This window comes from Lipophrys pholis, assembly GCF_963383615.2.
Source record: "Lipophrys pholis genome assembly, chromosome: 3".
Taxonomy (NCBI): Eukaryota; Metazoa; Chordata; class Actinopteri; order Blenniiformes; family Blenniidae; genus Lipophrys; species Lipophrys pholis.
This window is the reverse complement of record NC_137627.1, coordinates 8598456-8619188: the sequence shown is the minus strand read 5'-3', so window position 1 is coordinate 8619188 and position 20733 is coordinate 8598456. Positions and strand designations below refer to the sequence as shown.

The 20733-nt window shown below is 44.5% G+C and overlaps 1 protein-coding gene across 1 annotated transcript; it reads left to right on the top strand.

The window, feature by feature from the left end:
* Positions 1-1158: 1158 nt before the first annotated feature.
* Positions 1159-19748, top strand: git1 (G protein-coupled receptor kinase interacting ArfGAP 1; the record flags this gene model as incomplete). The annotated part of the gene is made up of 20 exons (XM_080459602.1): positions 1159-1210; positions 4709-4842; positions 5675-5787; positions 6602-6707; positions 7818-7904; positions 8248-8378; positions 8485-8579; positions 8680-8722; positions 10167-10215; positions 10702-10774; positions 11405-11502; positions 12381-12492; positions 12887-13011; positions 14022-14174; positions 15217-15552; positions 16785-16856; positions 17674-17750; positions 18013-18189; positions 19316-19379; positions 19468-19748. 20 exons carry the CDS (start codon positions 1159-1161, stop codon positions 19681-19683), a joined length of 2313 nt encoding a protein of 770 aa, XP_080315728.1. The 3' UTR covers positions 19684-19748.
* Between the last annotated feature and the right edge of the window lie 985 nt (positions 19749-20733).

The following is a 20733-nucleotide window of genomic DNA, read 5'->3' as shown; positions in this document are numbered from 1 at the left end:
GAAAGGAAATAAAAAACAACTCTGTTTTTGAAAATGTTGCATTGACAAAATTGTGTTTAATTTTCATTTAATGCTTGTTGAGATGCCATCTTCTTTCTTTTATGTTTGTGAATATGCAAAAGTATGACATTTTAGTTCAGAGGCCACATACAGCCGAATTTCATATTACGCAGGCCGGGCCAGTAAAATAGTGGCATAATAACCATTAAATGTAAACTTTAAAGTTCTTCTTTGTTGTAGCCAGAGTATGAAATGTTAATATTTTCACAAAAAAACTATGAACAAAAATGCCCACAATATCAATATAAAGACAATTTCATTGACACTTTCTTGTACAATATACTGTGAAATATCCCACCCAAAAAATTCTCCTCTGGCTGTTGCATTGTATATTTTGACAAACTCACCTGCAGCATGGCTTTGAGGCAAGTTTGCTGTCTTTAATGGCAGCATCACCAATGTCTCGCTTGGGTCTCAGTGTTGAGTTGTATCCACTGTGCATAAGAATTTTGTAGGGGAAAAAAAAATTATCGATGTTTTCTTTGAAATCTTCAGCATTTCCTTGGTAGTTTGATGGACGGGATTGGAGCCTCTTGCGGGCCAGTTTTGGGCCACCGGCCTTATGCCCGACAAACCCTGGTATAAACTGTTAATGTACAATATGGACACATGTGGATTCATGATGATGATGATGATGATGATGATGATGATGATGATGAAGCAGCAGTGTGACCCCCGGGCTGACCCCTCCCTGTCTCTCCGGTATCTGCGGGGATGTGCGCTGTGTGTGCGGACTGACAGGTGGAGCGCTGCCGTCTCTCGGCAGATTGGAGGCAATGCAGCGGGCACATTCACACTGAAAATCCATACCCACCGTTTAGCCATGTTCACATAACTTGCCTTTAGACTTGGAGTTCACTTGTGGACGATAGACGAAAAGACCGCAGGAAAAAAAAAAAGCAAAAAAAAAAAAAAAAAGCAAAACGGGACATTCAGCCGACAGCTGGCCGGGAAAGCCGATCACACCGCCCGGCTTCCGGGGATTGAGGGGCCGCGTCGGTTGACGGTAGACGTCGGTGGGTAGCGCGGTGGAGCCAAGACGGGCGAATAATCACATCTTTCGCCGACATCCACCTCGCCGTTTCATCCACTTTCGACATGTCCAGGAAGCTACAGAGGACAGAAGTCTGCGCCGACTGCAGTGCGCCAGGTAAGGAGGAGGGGGGGAAAAAAGGCAAAAAAATAAAAATAAAAAATCGACTATTGTGATGGAACAATACGTGTGGAGGCGCTCCGTGGTGGGACATCAGGGCCGGGGTGGCTGTCACTGTCAGCGGGTTCGCAGAGCAGGAAAACGGCCAGGCGTCATTTAGGCCTCAAAATAAACAGTGAAAAATAGGCGTGTTACCACAACGGGGAATATCTGGAGCTAACAGCTGCTCAGCGTTAACTCATTGAGCAGATCCATGTGTGTATTCCTTTGAGCATTTCCATCAGTGATGAATTAAAGTATATTTGCTGCAGTGGCCGATATTTGTGTCAGATTTATGAAGCTTTTCTGCTTCGGGAGACGTTTGTTTTGATTTTCGTCCCCGGGACAGACTTCCCAACACGTTAGCTCAGCTCGGCTAGCAGGCTGTCGGTTGTGGCTCACTGTGCAGCTGGCTCAATTTAAAGCTTTTCGCCGAGGCCAAACATCCCTAAATACTATATCCCAATTTCACCGAAAGGAGCAATAAGTAATAAAAACGCCTGTCCGTGCCTTTTTGGAGTTTGTGTACACAGCAGAGCCTCAGCGTTAGCCACACGAGCTAAGTTTTGCTAAACGCCAAGTTATTGTCAGCCACCGCGTCACAGACCCAGTCAGTAGCTTTGACTGCATTTTGGCTTTATTATGTGCTGTTTGTTGAAAACCTGGTTTAATAAACATTTCACCTAGTTCTCAACATTTTCACTGAACACGCTTTGCCATTAAAATCACATTTACTGCTACAGGGTAGTGGGTTGTCATCGTAAGGTAGATCATTTGAATGGATAGAAAAGGCAAAAATCCACCTGCCAACAAAAGAGTGATGTGTGATCCACACTGTGTACAGGTTGTGTCTGACTGTCTCCACTGAGCTGGGTTAGTTTGGGTTGTTTTTTTTCCTCCATGAGTTTGAAAGGAGGATGTGAAATCAGAGCAACCTTAGATTCACCTCCCTTGCCCCGTGGCAGATGTAGCCTCACATAAACCCATGTTTAGTTTGAAGCCCATGATTATTGGTGATCTACGTGCATTCATGTGTACATGGAGAACAACAGCTGCTCTCTCTTCACAGCTGTCCCCCCCCCCCCCCCCCCATAGCTGTGTTTCTGCATGCAAAGTTTGCAAAGAAGTGCTCAAGACCTTACCAGTGATTTAGGATTTGAATCTACTCCCTTGCTCTCACTGTAGTCTTACTTTCAGGTTTCAGCAGCTGCTTATTTTCTTTAATGTCCTTTTCAGTTTTAACGTCTCCTGGCTTAACCACATTCTTGCAAAACCAGCTAACAAAAGAGTATTTCTGTGGTTTAGTTTTAAGACACTTGTCTATTCACACTGATCTCTGCAGACAAAGAGTTTATTTTCTATCGTCGTTGCTTCCATGTTTGTGTCGGCATACCTGATCATTTCTCCTACTACCACCAACTCACTGCATGCAGCCCCTCCTTACGACGACATGCACACACACGCAGTGTGAACTGCAAAATGCTGACCTAGCCACTGGTGACAGTCCACCTCCCTACCACCCAGCTTTGTGTCATGCTAGGGGATAACTCGATGGCATGGTTACAAAGGACAACTGATACTTCCGCTCCTGGCCAAGCCTCTGGAGGCTTTCATGTCACACTATGGCAATCCGCACAGTTTATAGCAACAGTGAATCATCTTGTCATCAGTATAAAGTCTGTATTGAGTGCAGATGCAAGCATTTACAGCAATTGTGTTGAATTTGTAGATCATGCCATCTTCTTGTTGATGTGGAGGCTTGTGTTTGGCCAAAGCTGAGTATCACATTGAGCAAAATGGAAAACTGTGTGTCAGTGAACATGTAAAATTGACTTTTAAGAGCTGCCCATAGCTTCTAGTAAACTGAGAACCTACTAGATGCTATTTCAGCTGGAGCTTTCCAGACATTAGATGTGATTACTCATCACTGCACATGTTGCATGCAGCCTTAAGTGACACTTATACAAACAGTTGTCAATACTGAATTAGGTCAACTTCAGGCAAAATTCTGCCATACTGAAGGATTTGGCCAATACAGCATTGCTAAAAGTCTATCCAGGTCTAATGGCTTAATGGTGTAGCCTCATATTGATCCAACGGGCCCAGCAGATAGCCCAGCCTGTGGGAGTTTTTATATTTATTACACAGATTAAGGAATTAAATTGCTGCAGTCCAGCTTTTACAGCCCACGGGCTACTGTTCTAAACTAGGCTATAGCTCTTGTCAGAGCCGTTTTGCATTTACTGTTGCTTTTTCTGCTGGCAGAAAAGACTTAAAGCATGTCAGTTCATCAGATGATGGACTATTTTAGCTCCATTAATACCATAAACCCGGACAGTTTGATCCTAGCCCGGGAGCGAGCAATACAGACAGTAGATGTGTGTGTGTTTGTGCGTGAACGTTCTGCCCGTAGGACGTGCGGAGATATTTGTTTTGATATTGCAGACTGTGTTGGTTGTGAGCCGCTCGTCACGTCAGTCTCCTGAGGGCATAAACATGACCCAGACTCTCTGCCTAGTCTGTCAGTGGCAGTAGACTGACATTGGCCTTTGTGCTTCCACTCTCATCCTCATGTCATTCATGCTCATTTGTGTGAGTCGACTTTAAGTTCAGACAATTCTTTCGATAGGAAAGAAACCGATGAGCTTGATTGAATTATAAGCCTTAATATAAGTTTACATCTCAGTGAGATAATTTGTGTATGTTGTTCGAATATAATCATGTTGTATCCACATTATTGTTGACATTTTTCATGTCTTAATGGTGGAATTGATTGTCATTGAACCGTCAGTTATTATTGCTTGATTTGATTTGCCCTAATTGCCCCATTTCTTACAGTGACTCAACATTTGTTCCAGAATTCTCCTAATTATATCACTTTTGTGGTTCCACGGCTGTCTAAATTTATACAGAGTGTTCTTTATTATAAGTGTTGAGCAAAACAGCATATCGTGCCTTTCGTGCCTTATCCAAATAATCTCAGCTGAGTATGTATGAATGCAGGACACACCCGGGACAGATCTCTAGTCCATCACCACACAAACACTGGGACAAGCACTCAGATTCACATTTACAGGAAATTCAGGATCAAGAATTGACTGTAGGATCAAATCTGAGTGCCTGGAGAAAACCCATCCATGCACACACAGTAAGAATATCCTGACTGCACATAGAAAGACCTTCAAGCTCCCAGACCTGAACCCGGGCACATTATACAGCTGTGTGTTCCTTTTAGAGTTCCACTGCTACTTTCCGTTTAATGTATAAAAGCAACATGTGTTTCCTATAAACTAAATGAAGCCTGAGCTGCCCGGGTGTAACAGTATGCACTGGATTGTACTATGTACGTGGATATTGTCAGTTTTAATTGGGGATCTTCAACGTAATTGAATGGTTTGATGAAGATTTTAATAACTTGACTGTAACCCCATCAATGTGTTCCTATTTGTCTCTCAGACCCGGGCTGGACTAGTATCAACCGCGGCGTCCTGATCTGTGATGAATGCTGTTCAGTGCACCGCAGCTTAGGCCGCCATATCTCCATAGTCAAGCACCTGAGGCACAGTGGATGGCCTCCCGCACTACTGCAGGTAAGGCTGGGAAACGGAGGCCAGATATAATAGAAGAACACAAATATAGTGCCCAAAGCTAAGGATAGATCCACAGACGCAGCAGGAGAACAGAACTCTGACTCAGCAGAGATAATGCCAATATTTATCTGCAGTTTGTGTATTTTCTGCAGGAGTTGACTTTCGGATAAAACATTAAATGTATTAATGATATGATATTGTCCATCTGTGGTTTTAAGCTTTTGAGACACATTTTTAAAGTGACAGAGACTTTAAGACGTTTCACATTAATGATCAACCGAGGTTCAAATCACAAGTGATGTGCTCCATCCGTCCCTACCTACCCCTCCTTCTGCTCACTTCATAACTGAGCAGAACACAGTGAGGTGAATAAAGTTCAAGTCACAGATCTGGTAGCTGGCTCCTCTCTGGCTCCACTTTTGGAGATTTAAAAAACAACAATTGGGAATGCGAAGTCGGGTCGACATTTATTGTGTCTGCTGTTGACACAGCTGCATCCCAGAGTCCGACCTGCTTGCCACTCTGGAAAATAAGACGGGTCGACTGACCTTACTCCCCATGCTGGTTAAACATGTTCACACTAACCCTGCACTCCCAACATGGTTTAAGATTAGTGGGTTACCGTGTGACTGAAAACCACTACAGGATTGACTCAGATCCCGTATTTAAGTATAAAATGAGAGGGGTGCGTTTGTCATTTTATGGCTAGTTTTGATTCTACTTAATTACACAGCGGATGGCCTCCTGTTTAATAAAACATACTTGCTAACACAAGTAGAAACCATTAGTCACTGCCTTTGTGCACGTGTGTCTCTTTGTCCTCGTGCTTCAGATGGTTCAGACCTTGGCCAGTAATGGGGCCAACTCCATATGGGAACACAGCCTCCTCGATCCCGCTCAGGTGCAGAGTGGTCGAAGGAAACCAAACCCTCAGGACAAGGTCCAGTAAGTATCCTGCTTGCAGCCTCATAACACACAGCAACACTAACATACGCATAGGAATGATTGTCGCTGTCGAATCATAATGGGCGCTTTCAGCGGTGACGCAACCGGTTGTTACTTCAGTCCAACTAAACAGTTTTCTATTGGGATCATGGATCACCTTCCACATGAATTGTGTCGTGCTCTCTCAGAAGCCCTTTGTTTCACAAAAAGTTGTTAGTGCGCCCAGGGGCTTAAATACAGCCATAAAAGGGTCATAAGATCAAGTATTGGAAATGCAGAATTGGTACCACAAATTCGCAGCTAAACTGTCTCCTGCTTGGTAAAACTCATTGCTTTATTCATCAGATTTATGTCTTTAGTACACAAATGGTAATAAACTAGCAAAACCCATCACTCCTCATTCATTGTGGAGATCAATTTATTCTCACCAGATGGGAGTGGCTTTAGCAGTGTCTGTACTCATGTAGTAAAATGGGAAACAAATAGGTTCTCGCCTTGCCCATGAAGAGCAGTGCTGTTTGTGTCGAACCATTTACTGAAGATGAGTGTGGGTGGGCTGTTTTTTGTGATTTTTCACTCAGTACAGCAGATCAAACGGCTGAGAAGAAGAGAAATCGGAGCACAAAACTTCTCGCTCAAAAGACGGATCCCCTCATCTTGTTGTGTCATGTTTCAGATCCCACACGGGCTTTTGTTAACTGAATGAAATGGTGGCTCAATGCATATTGAGGACAGCAGCACAGTGGAGCGGGTTTGGCCATTTTCTGTTGATCTGGATTTTTTGCTAAGCATCTTACCTTCTCCTCCTGTGCAGCCCCACTAAGTCAGAGTTCATCAGAGCCAAATACCAGATGCTGGCATTTGTGCACAAGCTGCCCTGCCGCGATGACGATGGCGTCACTACAAAGGATCTCAGTAAGGTGAGAATATTTCCTCATGCTCTCATTCTTCATTATACAATTTCAGAAAGAAAATGTAGTATAAAAAAAAATTGATATTTCGCCTGAGATAAATGTAGAATTCAATTTATCTACTATATTTTTTCGAGATGGTCATGGGATAAAGGTCGGGGAAGCAAGCCTGAAACCAGAAGTCGCTGGTTCAAATCACACTATGTGCCTCTGAGCAAGGCACTCCACATCCACTTGCTCTATGTGTGTCATGAAGGGCATCCAGTGTAAAACTGTTAATTCTATCAAGCAGATCACATGGTCCACTGTGGCGTCATGAACTGTTTTTATTTTGACAATACTTTGACATAATTTCTGGTATTATTGGAGCATCTTTAAAATATGTTGTAAATGTTTGAAAAATTTGTTTGTATTCTACACAAGAAAAGGAAAACTAACTCCTAAATTCTTGAGAATATTGCTCATCTTAAACAAATCCATGTTTCGTTCTGCTGCAGGCCCGCTCAGCAGCATTAATCAAAGTTTGGCAATAACACCGATTTCATTCAGAAATACTTTTTATAAAGACGAGCAATCACTTTTAATGTAGTAGCGAGTGCAGAGTTTCCAATAATTGCACTATTTCCAATCAGGATTTCCTACTCCGTGAATCCGTCATCATCTTCTCTACATTTCTGCCCACACTCTCTTTGACAGCATGTTGCAGTGTGCCTCAGTGCTGTGCTGTCAAAAAACTAGAGAGGTATTCTCATTTCTGTGCCCAAATATAACCCCATAGCACACAGCTGAGGTGTAAAATGTTATGAGCTGGGATGATTTGGCCTATGCGGGCACAGCAAGACAGCGGAGCAGCCTATTCAAGCACAAGATTTGTTTCACTTTTAAATGTCAGAGCATTGCACATAAACACACATACACACATGTGCACTCACCTACAGGCACACATGCACTCTGTCATAAAAAAACCCCAGGCAGGAAGTGATCTGAATGACGCAGCAGGATGTAATAATGATCCCTAATGCTGTGGAGCTCCACTGGGCTAATAAGGGATTTCTGCTTGTTTCTGTCTCTCCATAATCTTCCCACCCCCTCTTCCTCTCTCTGTTTTCGCTCCATTAGCAACTTCATTCGAGTGTGCGAACAGGGAGTTTAGAGACGTGTCTTCGGCTCCTGTCCCTCGGCGCTCAGGCCAACTTCTTCCACCCGGTCAGGAAAAAAACCCAAAACAAACAATCTTACATGCTGATTCAATGCATCCAGCAATTAGACCTGCTGAATTACATTCATTTAGTCATTTTAACTTTATGGTATCATTTCTTATTAAGCGACAAATTAGTAGGCAAAACTGTTTTACCTTGGTGACGTGTTTTGACTATGACTGCAGACGCAGTCGAAACACGTCAGCAAGATAAAACATCTTTCCCTACTAATTTGTCGCTTAAAAGGAAATGATATCATATAATTAGCCACGCTGTTCATTTATTCTCTTCACTCCAGGCATGCTATTTTAAACGGTGTTCATATGTCTGTGTCCACCGGAATGCTCCAGGAGAAAGGCACTACGCCGCTACATGTGGCAGCCAAGGCAGGACAGATCTTACAGGCCGAGCTACTAGTCGTGTACGGTGCGGACCCCGGAGCACCTGACATCAACGGACGCACCCCTATGGATTATGCTAGGTACCCTCCATTGATTATGCAAATTGAAATCTTTTGGGGACAAAGTGAGCAAGATTGTAAAATGGGTAAACGCATCACGAATATGTTATTGATTTGTGTGTTCCAGGCAGGCGGGTCATATAGAGCTAGCGGAGCGCTTGGTAGAGTGTCAGTATGAGCTGACAGACCGGCTGGCGTTCTACTTGTGTGGACGGCGTCCAGGTAACCCTTGGTACCAGTGTTGTGTGCAGGAGTGTCACAGTTGACCTCTGTAATGGACATTAAGAAAACTCCCTCCTCTGCTCTCCTCTCCTCTGCTCAGACCATAAGAATGGCCATTATATCATTCCTCAGATGGCAGACAGGTATGCACCATGTGGTGATTTCTTTTTTTTTTTGTATTGAATTGACTCTGAGCAGCCTGCTGTTGTTTGCATGGTGTGATTCGATTGCATGAATAAACTGGATTAGTGTACTTGCAGCTCCCTACTTTGCCATGCTTCCGTGACTTCTTCATTTCACCCTCTCTCTCCCTGGCATGGATTCAGTGGTCCTGTTGTAGCATAGTGTTCTGACCACATGGTGGCGCCATAGAGTGCAACCCCCCCCCCCCCCCACCACCACCACCACCACCACCACTCATAAAGAAGTTCTTTGCCATGTTTTTATAGCTGGCTGTTTATTGTAAATTCTGGTAACTCACAGGTATCGGAAGTGAGTCAGACACTTGAAGCGTGCTTGGTTTATCCATGCTGAACTGCAGGATTGGAGAGATGCAGTAGTGCGCGGTCAGGATGTGGTAAATCATGACTTGGCACAGCTTCTCTTGAGTATTTGATGGGTCAGCTGTAGATCAAAAAGTCCACTCTGAAATGTATGCGCTACGTGGATCAACCAAGTGCGCGTCAAAGCGGGTCTTATTTCTGAGCCGCCATCTAACGCCACCCGTGTCTGCTCTGCTCTGGTGAATGGTTCCTCTTGAAAATAACAACTAAAGCTGTTTTGATGTGGCTTCTCTTCCCCTTCTTTCTGTCTGTTTCTTCCTTTCTCTCACTCGTTTTCTGTTCTCTCCATTTCGCTGCGCTTGGTGGAGCCAGAGCTCGTCCTAAGTGCCCGACACAGAGGTATCTTTACTTTCCTTGTTCCTTTTTTTCCAGAATCTCTTCCTCCATTTCACACATCTCCCTCTCTCGGTCTCGCTCTCCCTGCAACCCCGTGTTTTGTGTGTTTTGCTGCTCTTTACCACGCCTCTCTTTCTTGAGTGGTGACACTGATCGAGTATGTTTTTTTAATTAAAGTAGTTCAAAAGAATATTTTAATTGAACTAATGAGTACCTCTTATTCAAAATTTTAAAATGGATATAAATGCAGCAGATACCCCTAGCTTAAACTTAATGACTTCTGTTAAATTTATTGTTTCTCAAGTAATATTTTAAACCGGTAGGTGAAGCTTTTGATACATACTTTCTTTCTATCTATTTGTGTAATGACGTCTGACTTTTCTGTAACATACCACCCAGAAAGCAAAGTTTTTGACAGGTGTAACTTGCTGATATTCCACAATTTTTTGTTACCACCAGCAGTCATTATTCGAACAAGCTGTCTTGGTCTGACACCCAGTGCTTCCCTCCTCAATGTAGCCTCACTCTCCTCTCCCTCCTCCTACCAAAACATCCCTTGTACCTTCCTCCTCACCCCTCGCTGCCGTCTCTATCTCCATTTCTTCCTCCCACCCTTCTCCTGTGTGTCTCAGTGTGACTGTATCTGTGCTGCCTGTCTGACTGTCACCTTCTGTGCTTCGTTTAATAGTCTGGACCTCTCAGAATTAGCCAAGGCTGCCAAGAAGAAACTCCAAGCGGTGAGATCCACACACCCCATTGATCATCTCCAGGCAGTAAACATCCAAGCATGACATTTAGGAGACGGCGTCTTTGGCGTTCTTAGAAATGATCCAGTGAAACGATTTCACTGGTTTCAAAAAGATTGCATTGGACTCAAACTGGTTGGTGAAACAGACATATTTGTTTGTTCCAAACTCAAGTAATGTTTGCTTTTTCCCTGGCCGGCTGCTAAGCACCATATAATACTGGTAATTCAGAATCCGATGATCACTCATCAATGTTTGAAGAGCTTAGCTCCTAATTCCTGACGGCGTTTTTGTAAAGACTATTGAGTGTTTATAGAGAATCAGAGAATGTGCCAAGAAATTACTAAAACATCTCTTACCAGGGTGACAGCACATTTTCTTTCATACAGATCTTTGTTTTTTCTGTCAAGTGTATCTATATACATGAATAAAACCTGTCAATGTTTTTGGGGCTCAGTGCATTTGTTTGCTTTACAGCTCAACAACCGGCTGTTTGAGGAATTGGCAATGGATGTGTATGACGAGGTGGATCGCCGGGAAAACGATGCAGGTGAGCCTCGTGTCCACTCGTATGGAGGAAAAAGAACCTTGTCTTGGACCAAATACAAAGCACTCGCTTGACATTAATAACATGAACAAAGAGAGAGAATTTAATCTCTGGCAAAATAAAGCATTAGTGCATCTGAGAGTGAGTTTTGAAAGATGGAAGGAGGAGGAAAGGAAAAAGAGAGTGAGCGACGGAGACCAAATGTTATGAGTGAGGGGGGAGGAGGAGAGTCCAAGTGAGGAAGTGCCTCACATATTCTTCAGTCTCTCCTCCTCCTCTCCGACTCTCTTTTTTTTTTTTCTTCTCTTCTTTTCCTTCGGTAAAAGCAACAGTCAAATTGTGCTTTTTGACAGAAGCACTGCAGGTAAGTAACAGAGATGAACAGTGTGATAACTTGGGAGGGACAAGACTACGACAAGATGAAATGAATGTTATTTTTTTTCCATTAATATTTATTTATAGCACAATTCTTGTTGTACTGTTTCTGTCTCTGTGTATCTGTAGGTGGATGGACACGCTGCTGGATGTGGGCGGCTGCGCATGTTCTAGTCAAAATGGCCTTGTTGCTTAAAGACACACTCCCGCACACAAATACTCACAGATTTATTCTCTCCACTCTGTTTTTGTCTCCAGTGTGGCTCACAACCCAGAACCACAGCACTCTGGTAACAGAACGCAGCGCAGTCCCTTTCCTGCCGGTCAATCCTGAATACTCGGCCACACGCAACCAGGTAAACACACCACACACGCGTTCATATTTTTACATGCATTTATGTTATCCCTCTTGAGTATAATCACCTGTGAAATTCAACGAAACGGAAACAAAAACATTCTCTAAGATAAACTGAAACCTCTTGATATCTGAGACCGTCTGTTTCTGGGGAAGCTGTGAAAGAGTGTGAAATTAACATGGGATTTCCTTCAGCTGTGAGAACTCATAATCCTTCCTCCTTTCACGCCTCCCCCCTTTTTCCTTGTGCTCTGTGTGAGAGAGAGGAATCCCATGTCCTCTCACATAGTTTCTCCTCATCTGTGTGGCTCAGTGGTGTAAACAGTGACTTTTAACTCAATCGTCCACACACAGGAGGAAAAAAAGAAAAAGACCCACATCGCCACGTTTGCTCTGCACTGATTGGTCAGTTCTCTGTGGTCAGGAGCTATCTATTTATGGTGGAAAACAGCGAAAACCAAACGCGCGTCTGGGGTTGAACCTTTTCCCTCATTTGTCCTCGAGAGTGGTGTGTTATTTATAGATTAGCTTGTGAAGTAATTCTACTATGGCTTTTAAGGTCCAAAGTACTTTCTTTTTTTTTTTTTTTTTCCTTTACAAATGCCTGCACTTTCACTTAATTGTACAGTTTACATTTCTTTCTACACATGCAAGTGTGAGCACTGTCTCTGTGTTTCAAGTATGACTGTGTTTTTCCACAGCACATGGTAGTTGACCACAGTCGTCACACAGGCAATGAGCCGCTGACTGTGGGCTGCATTGTATCAGTGCTCCACACAGCTCATGATAGAACGTGCTGAATTGTAGAGCCAGTCATGCTGCTGCACGCACGTGTTTAAATAACACAAAGCCCTACCTCTCGGCTCCTTTCTCTCCCAGGGCCGGCAGAAGCTCGCCCGTTTCAACGCTCGGGAGTTCGCCACACTCATCATCGACATCCTCAGTGACGCCAAAAGGAGACAGCAGGGAAAAGGTCTCATCAGCCCGACAGGTGAGACGAGGAGAAAGGAGTGGAGACATTAGACCTAATGCCTTTAAAGCATAAATAGCAGCGCCCTGCCATTTACTCTAACAACAGATATGAATGTACTGCAGTCTATTTATTGACTTATACTTGTATTTTTATGTACAACGAGAAGCTTTACAGCTTTTGAGGATGCGATTATAGCTGCAAGCTGCACTAACACACAAGGGAACTAGTCCAGCTATTTATTCCACTCAGGGAGAAAGTATTTCTAGGATTTATTGTTGGTGTTAAATCTGCACCAGCCCATCCACATTAATATTGAGATTTGCACACTAAGAAAGAAAGTAGTAGTAGTAGTAGTGTTATTAGATTGAGCCTCCTCCAAAATATAAAACTGGAAGCATTTTCTCTCCTCCAGGTGCTTTGGACCCGTGCATCGATGACGACCAGCATGACTACGACAGTGTAGCGTCCGATGAGGACACAGACAGTGAGCTGACCACCCAGAACAACAACAACACGCAGCGCAGCAACCGTGCCAAGGTAGGGTCGTAATAACCGGACAAAACTGTGTTTGGATTCTTGTTCTTAAACGTTCATCTCCTTAATTATTTGACGACGATGGATTGATTTAGTGACATCTTTTCTTTTCTCCAAAGCCCCCTTGAATCACTCCTCCCAGCATGCTTTGGGAGAAGCGGCCACGGCCGTGGCTGCCACATAGCTCATGGGTGACCTCATCAGCTATTCTGGGTCCAAATTAGAGAAGCATTGTTCTTGCACAGAAAGACTGTGTAATAGGAGGGAAGAGACGGAGTGAGTGAGAGAGAGAGAGAGAGAGAGAGAGAGAGAGAGAAATGATGTGGGAGTGGCCGAAATGGCAAAAGTAAACAATCTTTAAACCAACACTCCCATTTTCTTTCTTGTATACTGGTTTTGCTCACCAGGAAAAACCCTGAAAAACTACAAGTCTGAAGATCCTCTGCCATCTCTATGTTCTGTATTCAAGTCCTCATAAGACCGACATATAATGTGGTGTTGTAGTAAGAAGAGAGAAAATGGAATGATTTGCATCTCAAGTGGGTGAATTTTGAATAGAGCGGCATAGAATATTGTCGGAGAGATCCTTTTCATGGTTTTGGTTTTCGGGAGTGGTAGAAGGCTGAATTTGAGCGCGAGGGTCACAGGAAGTGGGGGAGGCTGTTGCATTCAGAGCAAGAACTAAGGCTCCACTGTTTGTGTGTGTGATTCTGAGTACCAGCCAGCTCTTTCTCTCACACAGCTGTAAGCTCTGTCTTTACGCAGCTTCTTAAAAAGGCATCGATTCATACTGTAAATCCTCACATTACCTCCACATCCAAACGCACAAATTGCATACTGTTCAGTGCATAATGGCCTCATTTTGAAGCGGATCGTATGAGCCGGGTTACGATGCACCGTGACTCTTGAAGGAAGCCATTCACAAACCTCCCAATGCCAGTTTCCTCATTGCGTGATTATCTTGTCTCTGTTTTTGTGCGTTTGTCCACCTGCCCCATGTCTTATCGATCCAGAGCATGGACTCGTCAGACCTGTCGGACGGCCCCATCACCCTGCAGGAGTATCTGGAGGTGAAGAAGGCGCTGGCCTCTTCAGAAGCCAAAGTGCAACAGCTGATGAAGGTCAATAACAACCTGAGCGAGGAGCTCCGGCGGCTCCAGAAGGAGGTACGAAGCTGGGGAGAGAGGGACGGACAGTGAGGAGTCGGGCAAATTGAGGCTCAAGTTTAACACTCTCAGTAACGGCAGAGGAATGTGGAGGAAAAAGCTGACAGCAGGAGTTATGATATTCACCGTTGAATTATTCATTCTTTTTAATAATAATGGAAAGCAGCAGGGAGACAGAGAAGAGAGAGTAGATGATGCTGGAACTGTTTCTGTAAAGGATAAACATAAAAGCCTTAATATAACGTGTTGGAATGTATAATCAGATAGAGGATGATGACTGGAAGATGGGACATATTAAATGACACGCAAGATGACTGAAGAATGGCAGAACGGTGGGGGGACAATTGAAGATATTAACATCTTTCCCAGTACGTTTGTTTTGTCTGACAGGGTGTCATTTTCCTCCACTGCTTCAACTGGAAGATGTATTTGGTGACATCTTTCCATTATTATGTAAAAGCAAGTGCCATCCTTATATGAAACATATTCTGGTTTTACTGCCATTTGAGGTTCAGTTCTGATAGTGTTCATCTGTTCCTCGTCACATCTTGTGGTTTCCCCTTGAGTTGCCTTCATTAGTGTAATGTGTTCATTAGTGGCCATCACTGTCAGCTTGTGTGACCCATTTCCTGTCACCACGCAAATGATTTTGTCAACATTTAGCAGCACAAGACTTACAGACACCACTAATAAACCAGTTTCAAATTAGGTGGTAGAAAACACTGTCTCAGGTCAGATGAGGCTTCATTTCCCCTTGTTGACCCTTGAATGCATCACGGGTGTATATGTGCAGGTATGTACTGTGGCTTCTGTCCCTTGCCTCAGAACTAATCTCTGCTTATTGAAGTGTAACCACCTCATCTCCCATCCATCCATCCCCAGTACTTATGCGAGTGAAGCCCTGTATGTACAGAACCTGTGATTATGGATGTTTGTTTATGACCATTCGGTTGACCCGCCCTCCCCTCCTTTCCCTTCAACCTCCCCATGTTCTTCCCTCCATTCTCTTGCCCCCTCCTGCTCCCTTGCTCCTCTCCTGTAGATCACCCGGATGCAGACAGAGAACAGTGCGCTGCGGGGAGGCCAGCCGGCTGGGGGGGCAGCTGGCCATGGGGTTGGGGGTCCTGGTGGTGGAGGAGGACACTGGCCGGAGGGTGGGATGCGGGTCGGAATAGGAGGAGGGGGTGGGTTTGGGCCAGGAGCTGATCCCCCGGGGCTCTCGATGCCCTCCTCGGTTGCCCCCCACACCCACCCCCACCGGAGGGAACGCCAGGCCTTCTCAATGTACCTACCAGGGGCCGCCCCTGGCCCCACGACCCATGGTCCCCCAGCCCTGGACTCCCTGGCAGCCCGCCTGCAGCCCCTCAACACACCCAGCGTAAGTTAGAAACCCCCCCCCCCCCCTCCCCTTCATCCCTTTTGGCCCCTCTCCACTACCCACTGTTCTTTCAGTGGCCTTGATTGGCCTGATTAAAGGATGACGGTCCAATCCTGAGACTTCAAATTTTCCCTTTCTCTCCCCCTGCATCTCAGTTCCCGATCCTTCTCTGTGAAAGGTCCGCTTGTGCACAATCCTTCATTTAAATGTCAAAAATCTTGTGGTGTGTTCAAATGTGGCTTGGCCTTTCAGTGTGCTTTTAGCTTCGTAAATGGAATGCATAAGTGTGACCTTAAGGAGAAAGATGGAGGAAAAACAACCAATTGTTTCACCTCTTCTATTGCCTGTCAACGTCTCCGATGCTCCGCTCTCTAGCCTGCCGTGCACCCTTTAACCTGTTGACATTTTCAGCCTTTTTTGACCTCCCAGTTTCCTCCCCTGCTGCTGGATTGCTGCTTATTCTGGAGATGCTGGAAACACACACTCACACATGCATGTGCATACACCCACACTCACTCCTATAGGATGTACATGAACATGTTTTTCTAGTAAGGTTTCATTTACGGCAGACAACCAGGTGCCCAGTTCAGCTGCATTTAGCCTTCAGCAGGGACGTAGAGCTACGGTATCCAAACACATCATCACTGCAGTGGGCTTGACTCGGTGTCATGAAGATGTCCTGCAGAGGACTCGGTGTCCAGTCACTCATCTCCATTCAAAGATTTACCTGTTTGTCTGTTTTCTTTCCGTCTTTCTCTTCACCTGTCTGTCCTTTGCTCACTGCAGTGCAGCCGTGCATCCTCTGGATGTAAGCATTCTGTCTGTCATTGCATTGCCATTTCAGCTTCGATGTAGCCACACTTGATCACTTCTGCTTACTATGCACTGTCGTGTACCAGATCAGCAATAGTGTCAAGTATGTGAGTAGTGACTATTTTAGCTGCTTTAATATTTACAAGGTAATCTCCATATAGATTAGTTGGCAGTTTTTTTGGTTTTATTGTAAGATAACCAGAGGCATGTAGTCTTGATGGGATGATGGGTGACCTGCTGAGTCAGACTGGAAGCACTTCACTGGCTTGTTCATCTTGTGTTTCTGCAGTTTACCAAAGCATTTCTTCTCTTTGTTCCCCACTCTCTGTTATTTTCCTGATCATTTCATTATCCATCCCTTTCTATTACAACTACTTCCCCATCCTCTGCCTTTGTCCTCCTCCGTCCCCTCCCCCCAGGTAAGGAAGGGTGGGCCGGCGTCATACGGTGGTCACCATCTGTCCGGATCCACGGAGATGGGCCGATACATGGTGAGCCGCTCCAAGTTTTCATGAAGTTCGGATTATTTGTTTCAATCTTTGTCAAAAAGTTTCCCAGAAAATCTGATGTGCCCCAAAAACCCCGTTTCTGTCTTTAATCCGAGTTCACAGTGCAATGAAATTTAACTCTTAACTGTGTTTGCATGTTAATTTTTAAGTGTGGCAGTCACACTTGCCATCATCGTGTTCAGGGCACCTGATTCACACCAGCTGCTTAATTACCTCTCTGCCACAACATGTTATGGGCAAACAAACTAGAACTGGCTGATCTTTTCTTCATTCATCCCATCAGTCAATGCCATGATTATCACTGTACCACAATAACACTTAACATCAACAAAGGTGGTAGGTGAATAGAAACTAGGAGAGATAACAGTATAAGGCTTTATTTAAAAAAAATCTAACTAAACTAGCTTTTAACACAACAGCTAAAAATACAGTGCAGCATAAAACAATGTTTTAAATAAACCCAGAGTTGGAGCCATCTTGCAGGTTTCTTGGCGAGCATAAAAACAAAAAGTAGTTTCAGCAGTTTAGAAACCTTCTTTCTGTTGCCAGAGAATAAACGGCGGTACGCGGATATTTACTTCACAGTTTGTGACGTTGTCGTTTTTTTCTAGCTTTCTTATTGGCTATCATGGCTTCACACTTCTCGTTACACTGCCCCCTACAAGTTTGGCATGCTCATAGTAGCTCTGAAGCAGGACTATATGTGGTCGGAAACAAATGTTTTTTGGGAGGACTCATCGATGAGTCTGTTTCAGGTGTGCGATCATTGTACTGATTGGTGCTTTGCTTTTCTGTCTAGGGCCCCAAAGCAGAGAAGCACGGCAGTGGCACAGACAGTGACTATGACAACACACAAACGTACGACTTTTCGCTAAGGTAACACACAAGCATGCCCACTTCCTGCTTATGTTAAATATGAATTTCATTTTCATATCAGTGGTGCAATCAGTTTTTTCTCTTCAAAACAAAGGAGAAGGTTACTGATCTCCTTTCACAGGTATTAATGAGAGAGTAAAGGTGAGCAGGTACTCGATAAAGTGCTAAACGCATGCAGTGCTGCGACAGTTTGAGTTCACCTGTGATTGTCGCCTTCTGATGTGAGGTGTTAATGAAACTGTTTCTGTCTTCCCTCTTCCAGTATGGGTCGCAGCAGCGAGGAGGAGGGCCGTGGAGAGTCTGAGGATGGAGGCGGTGGGGATCCGGGGGAGCCGGACCCCACCCTACCGTGCACAGAAGATGTCATCCTGAAGACCGAGCAGGTCACCAAGAACATCCAGGAGCTTCTCAGGGCTGCTCAGGAGTTCAAACACGACAGGTAGGTGGCGCTCAATACAGAGACGAATTTCTTTCAAAGAAAAAAGGGACCGATGATATTATTGGTGATGACTCTGCTAATTGCTGCAATAATAATCTAGAATGGTGAGAAATTATTATTAAAGTTTTGTTTAGTCTTTCACTAGAATTATCTAAAATATTTGCCAACAACTGTTATAAAGATCAATCAAAATGTAATCTAAATGACGATGTATTTCATTTATATTATACTACAGCAAGTTGTTTTTATCATGTTAACCAGGTTGCCCTATTTCATTCGGTGATGTAATACCATTTTGTACCTCAAGGGGGGTTAGCGAGTCAGACAAAATGCTAAAAAGGTTTATCAATATTCTTGTCTCCAAATTTGCTCTCAGGATGAAATTAAACAGATTTTAGAGGTAGGAACCACAAAGAAATTAGTTGAAATTGTACTTCTGCAAACAGTAAATGAAATGGCGTTAAAATTGTTAACAGCTTTTTCTCTTTGAGTGGAACCGGAAACTCTCAAATAGTTTACTGTATCAAACAACTTCTGAATGTTTCCAGTGAAAGTTGGGACCGGTTGTTTGTTAAATTATTGCTGTTTTCTACAAATATATCATTTTGAATATTAGAGCTGCCGTGAAATCAGCTGCTTGCATTCACTTATGGAGATTATAAGATAGCAATATCTTTCAAATATTGCTTGGGTGATGCTTCTAAAGTGATTATAATATAGTAAGCAGTTCACCTTTTTTGTTCACTTCAATATACAATGGGTCTTATATTTTTCACAATGAACCTTTAACGTTGGAAATCTATTGATCAGATCAAAGCCGTTACTATCATCCATCTGTGTCACTGTATGTTGCAACACAAGCAGCATGTGGAGTCAGGTTGCTGGGTAAAGAGGATCAGCAAAATACATGTTTCTCATCTTGTCAATTTCTTCCTCAAAGGCTGTATTTTGAATACTTCCTCCCGGTCGTTGTCATCCAAAAGAAACTAAGATCTGTTTTTATTGTGTCAGTCAGACTTCCAAAATATAAAATCTGCCTCTCTGCTTCGCTTCAACGCAGCCAAAAACCCATTCAGAAAGTCCTTCATGTGCTTGTTGTCATGCAAGGTTTGATTTCTCTTCTCAGCTTTGTCCCGTGTTCTGAGAAGATCCACTCTGCTGTGACCGAGATGGCCTCGCTCTTCCCTAGAGTAAGTGTTCCCTTCTCATTTTGTGCACCTCTTGCCTCTTATCCATGTGGCGGAAGTCGTGCGGTAACCTGCGGTTGTGGTTCTGCAGCGCCCAGCATTGGACGCGGTGCACTGCTCCCTCCGTCTGCTGGCCTCCAGTGCCTCCCGGCTGCAGGTGGAGTGCCGTAAGGCGGCGCCCTCGGAGCCCGGGGCCCCCGCAGTGGACTACCAGCTCCTCACTCAGCAGGTCATCCAGTGCGCCTACGACATCGCCAAGGCCGCCAAGCAACTGGTCACCATCACCACTCGTGAGAAGAAGCAGTGACCCGAGAAGTGCCCGAGGAGGAGGAGGGAGAGGAAGGATCAGTGCATGGCCGGGTTTACAACCGATGGGGCGAGAGAGTGCAGAGAAAGAGGGATAGAGGCCGGGGGGGTATGTGGACACTACATCTGACATCTGGGGGGGGGGGGGGGGGGGGGGGTGGCTCTGTGGCCGCGATGAAACGAAGACGAGTTTGGAATATGCATGGGAGAGGATCAGAACGCAACAAGATTTGATTGTTTTGATGGAAACACTACAGAGAAAAGAAAACAAGGCGATGGAAGTGAACGCGGGGGAGGACGAGTGGGAGGAGCCACCGTGGGAACTGCAGCCCAAAGTGCTGGAATCAGATGTGTATAATAAGGCGCTCTGACTTTGACAAAGCGTACAACAGATACGATGGCAATGTACAGTCAACTGGAGCCTGAACCGTTCCTGCTCTATTTATTTTCAGCCTTCCTGTTTTAATTTAACCACGTTAGAGGAAGAGGGTCGGAGTGGTTGGGTGGAGAGTGTGCTTCAGGAGAGGTCAGACCAACCACCACATCCCCTCCGTTCCTCTGTCCTGCATGGATCCAGGACGCACCCCCCTCTGTCCTCTGAGCTGGCTGCTTCCACCCCCCCACCCTCCACCTCTCCCACCCCCCCATCCGTTAATGGTGGTACACAGCATGATCTGGCATGTTTTCTTTTTTCCTTTTTTTTAAATTTTTATATGCGGATCAGTGTGATTTGCACCTCCTGAGGACAAAATACTTTCTTTTTTTTTACTGACTTAAAACAAACGAAACACTTACACTGGAATAATTGTGATTTCTTATTGTTTATCATGCCAATTGTTTAGTTTTTTTTTTTTTTGTATTGATAATTTTACTGACTGTTGATTTAACTGTTGATGTATGTTTGTTTCATTGTGGGGAGGATGCAAATTCTCTGACTCTCGTTCAGCAGAACCGGGAGTCAGGTGGGATCGCTGCGTCAACCTCTTACTGGGATTCAATTGCACACACACACACACACGTATTCACACACGACGCAAACCTGTGAAGCGGT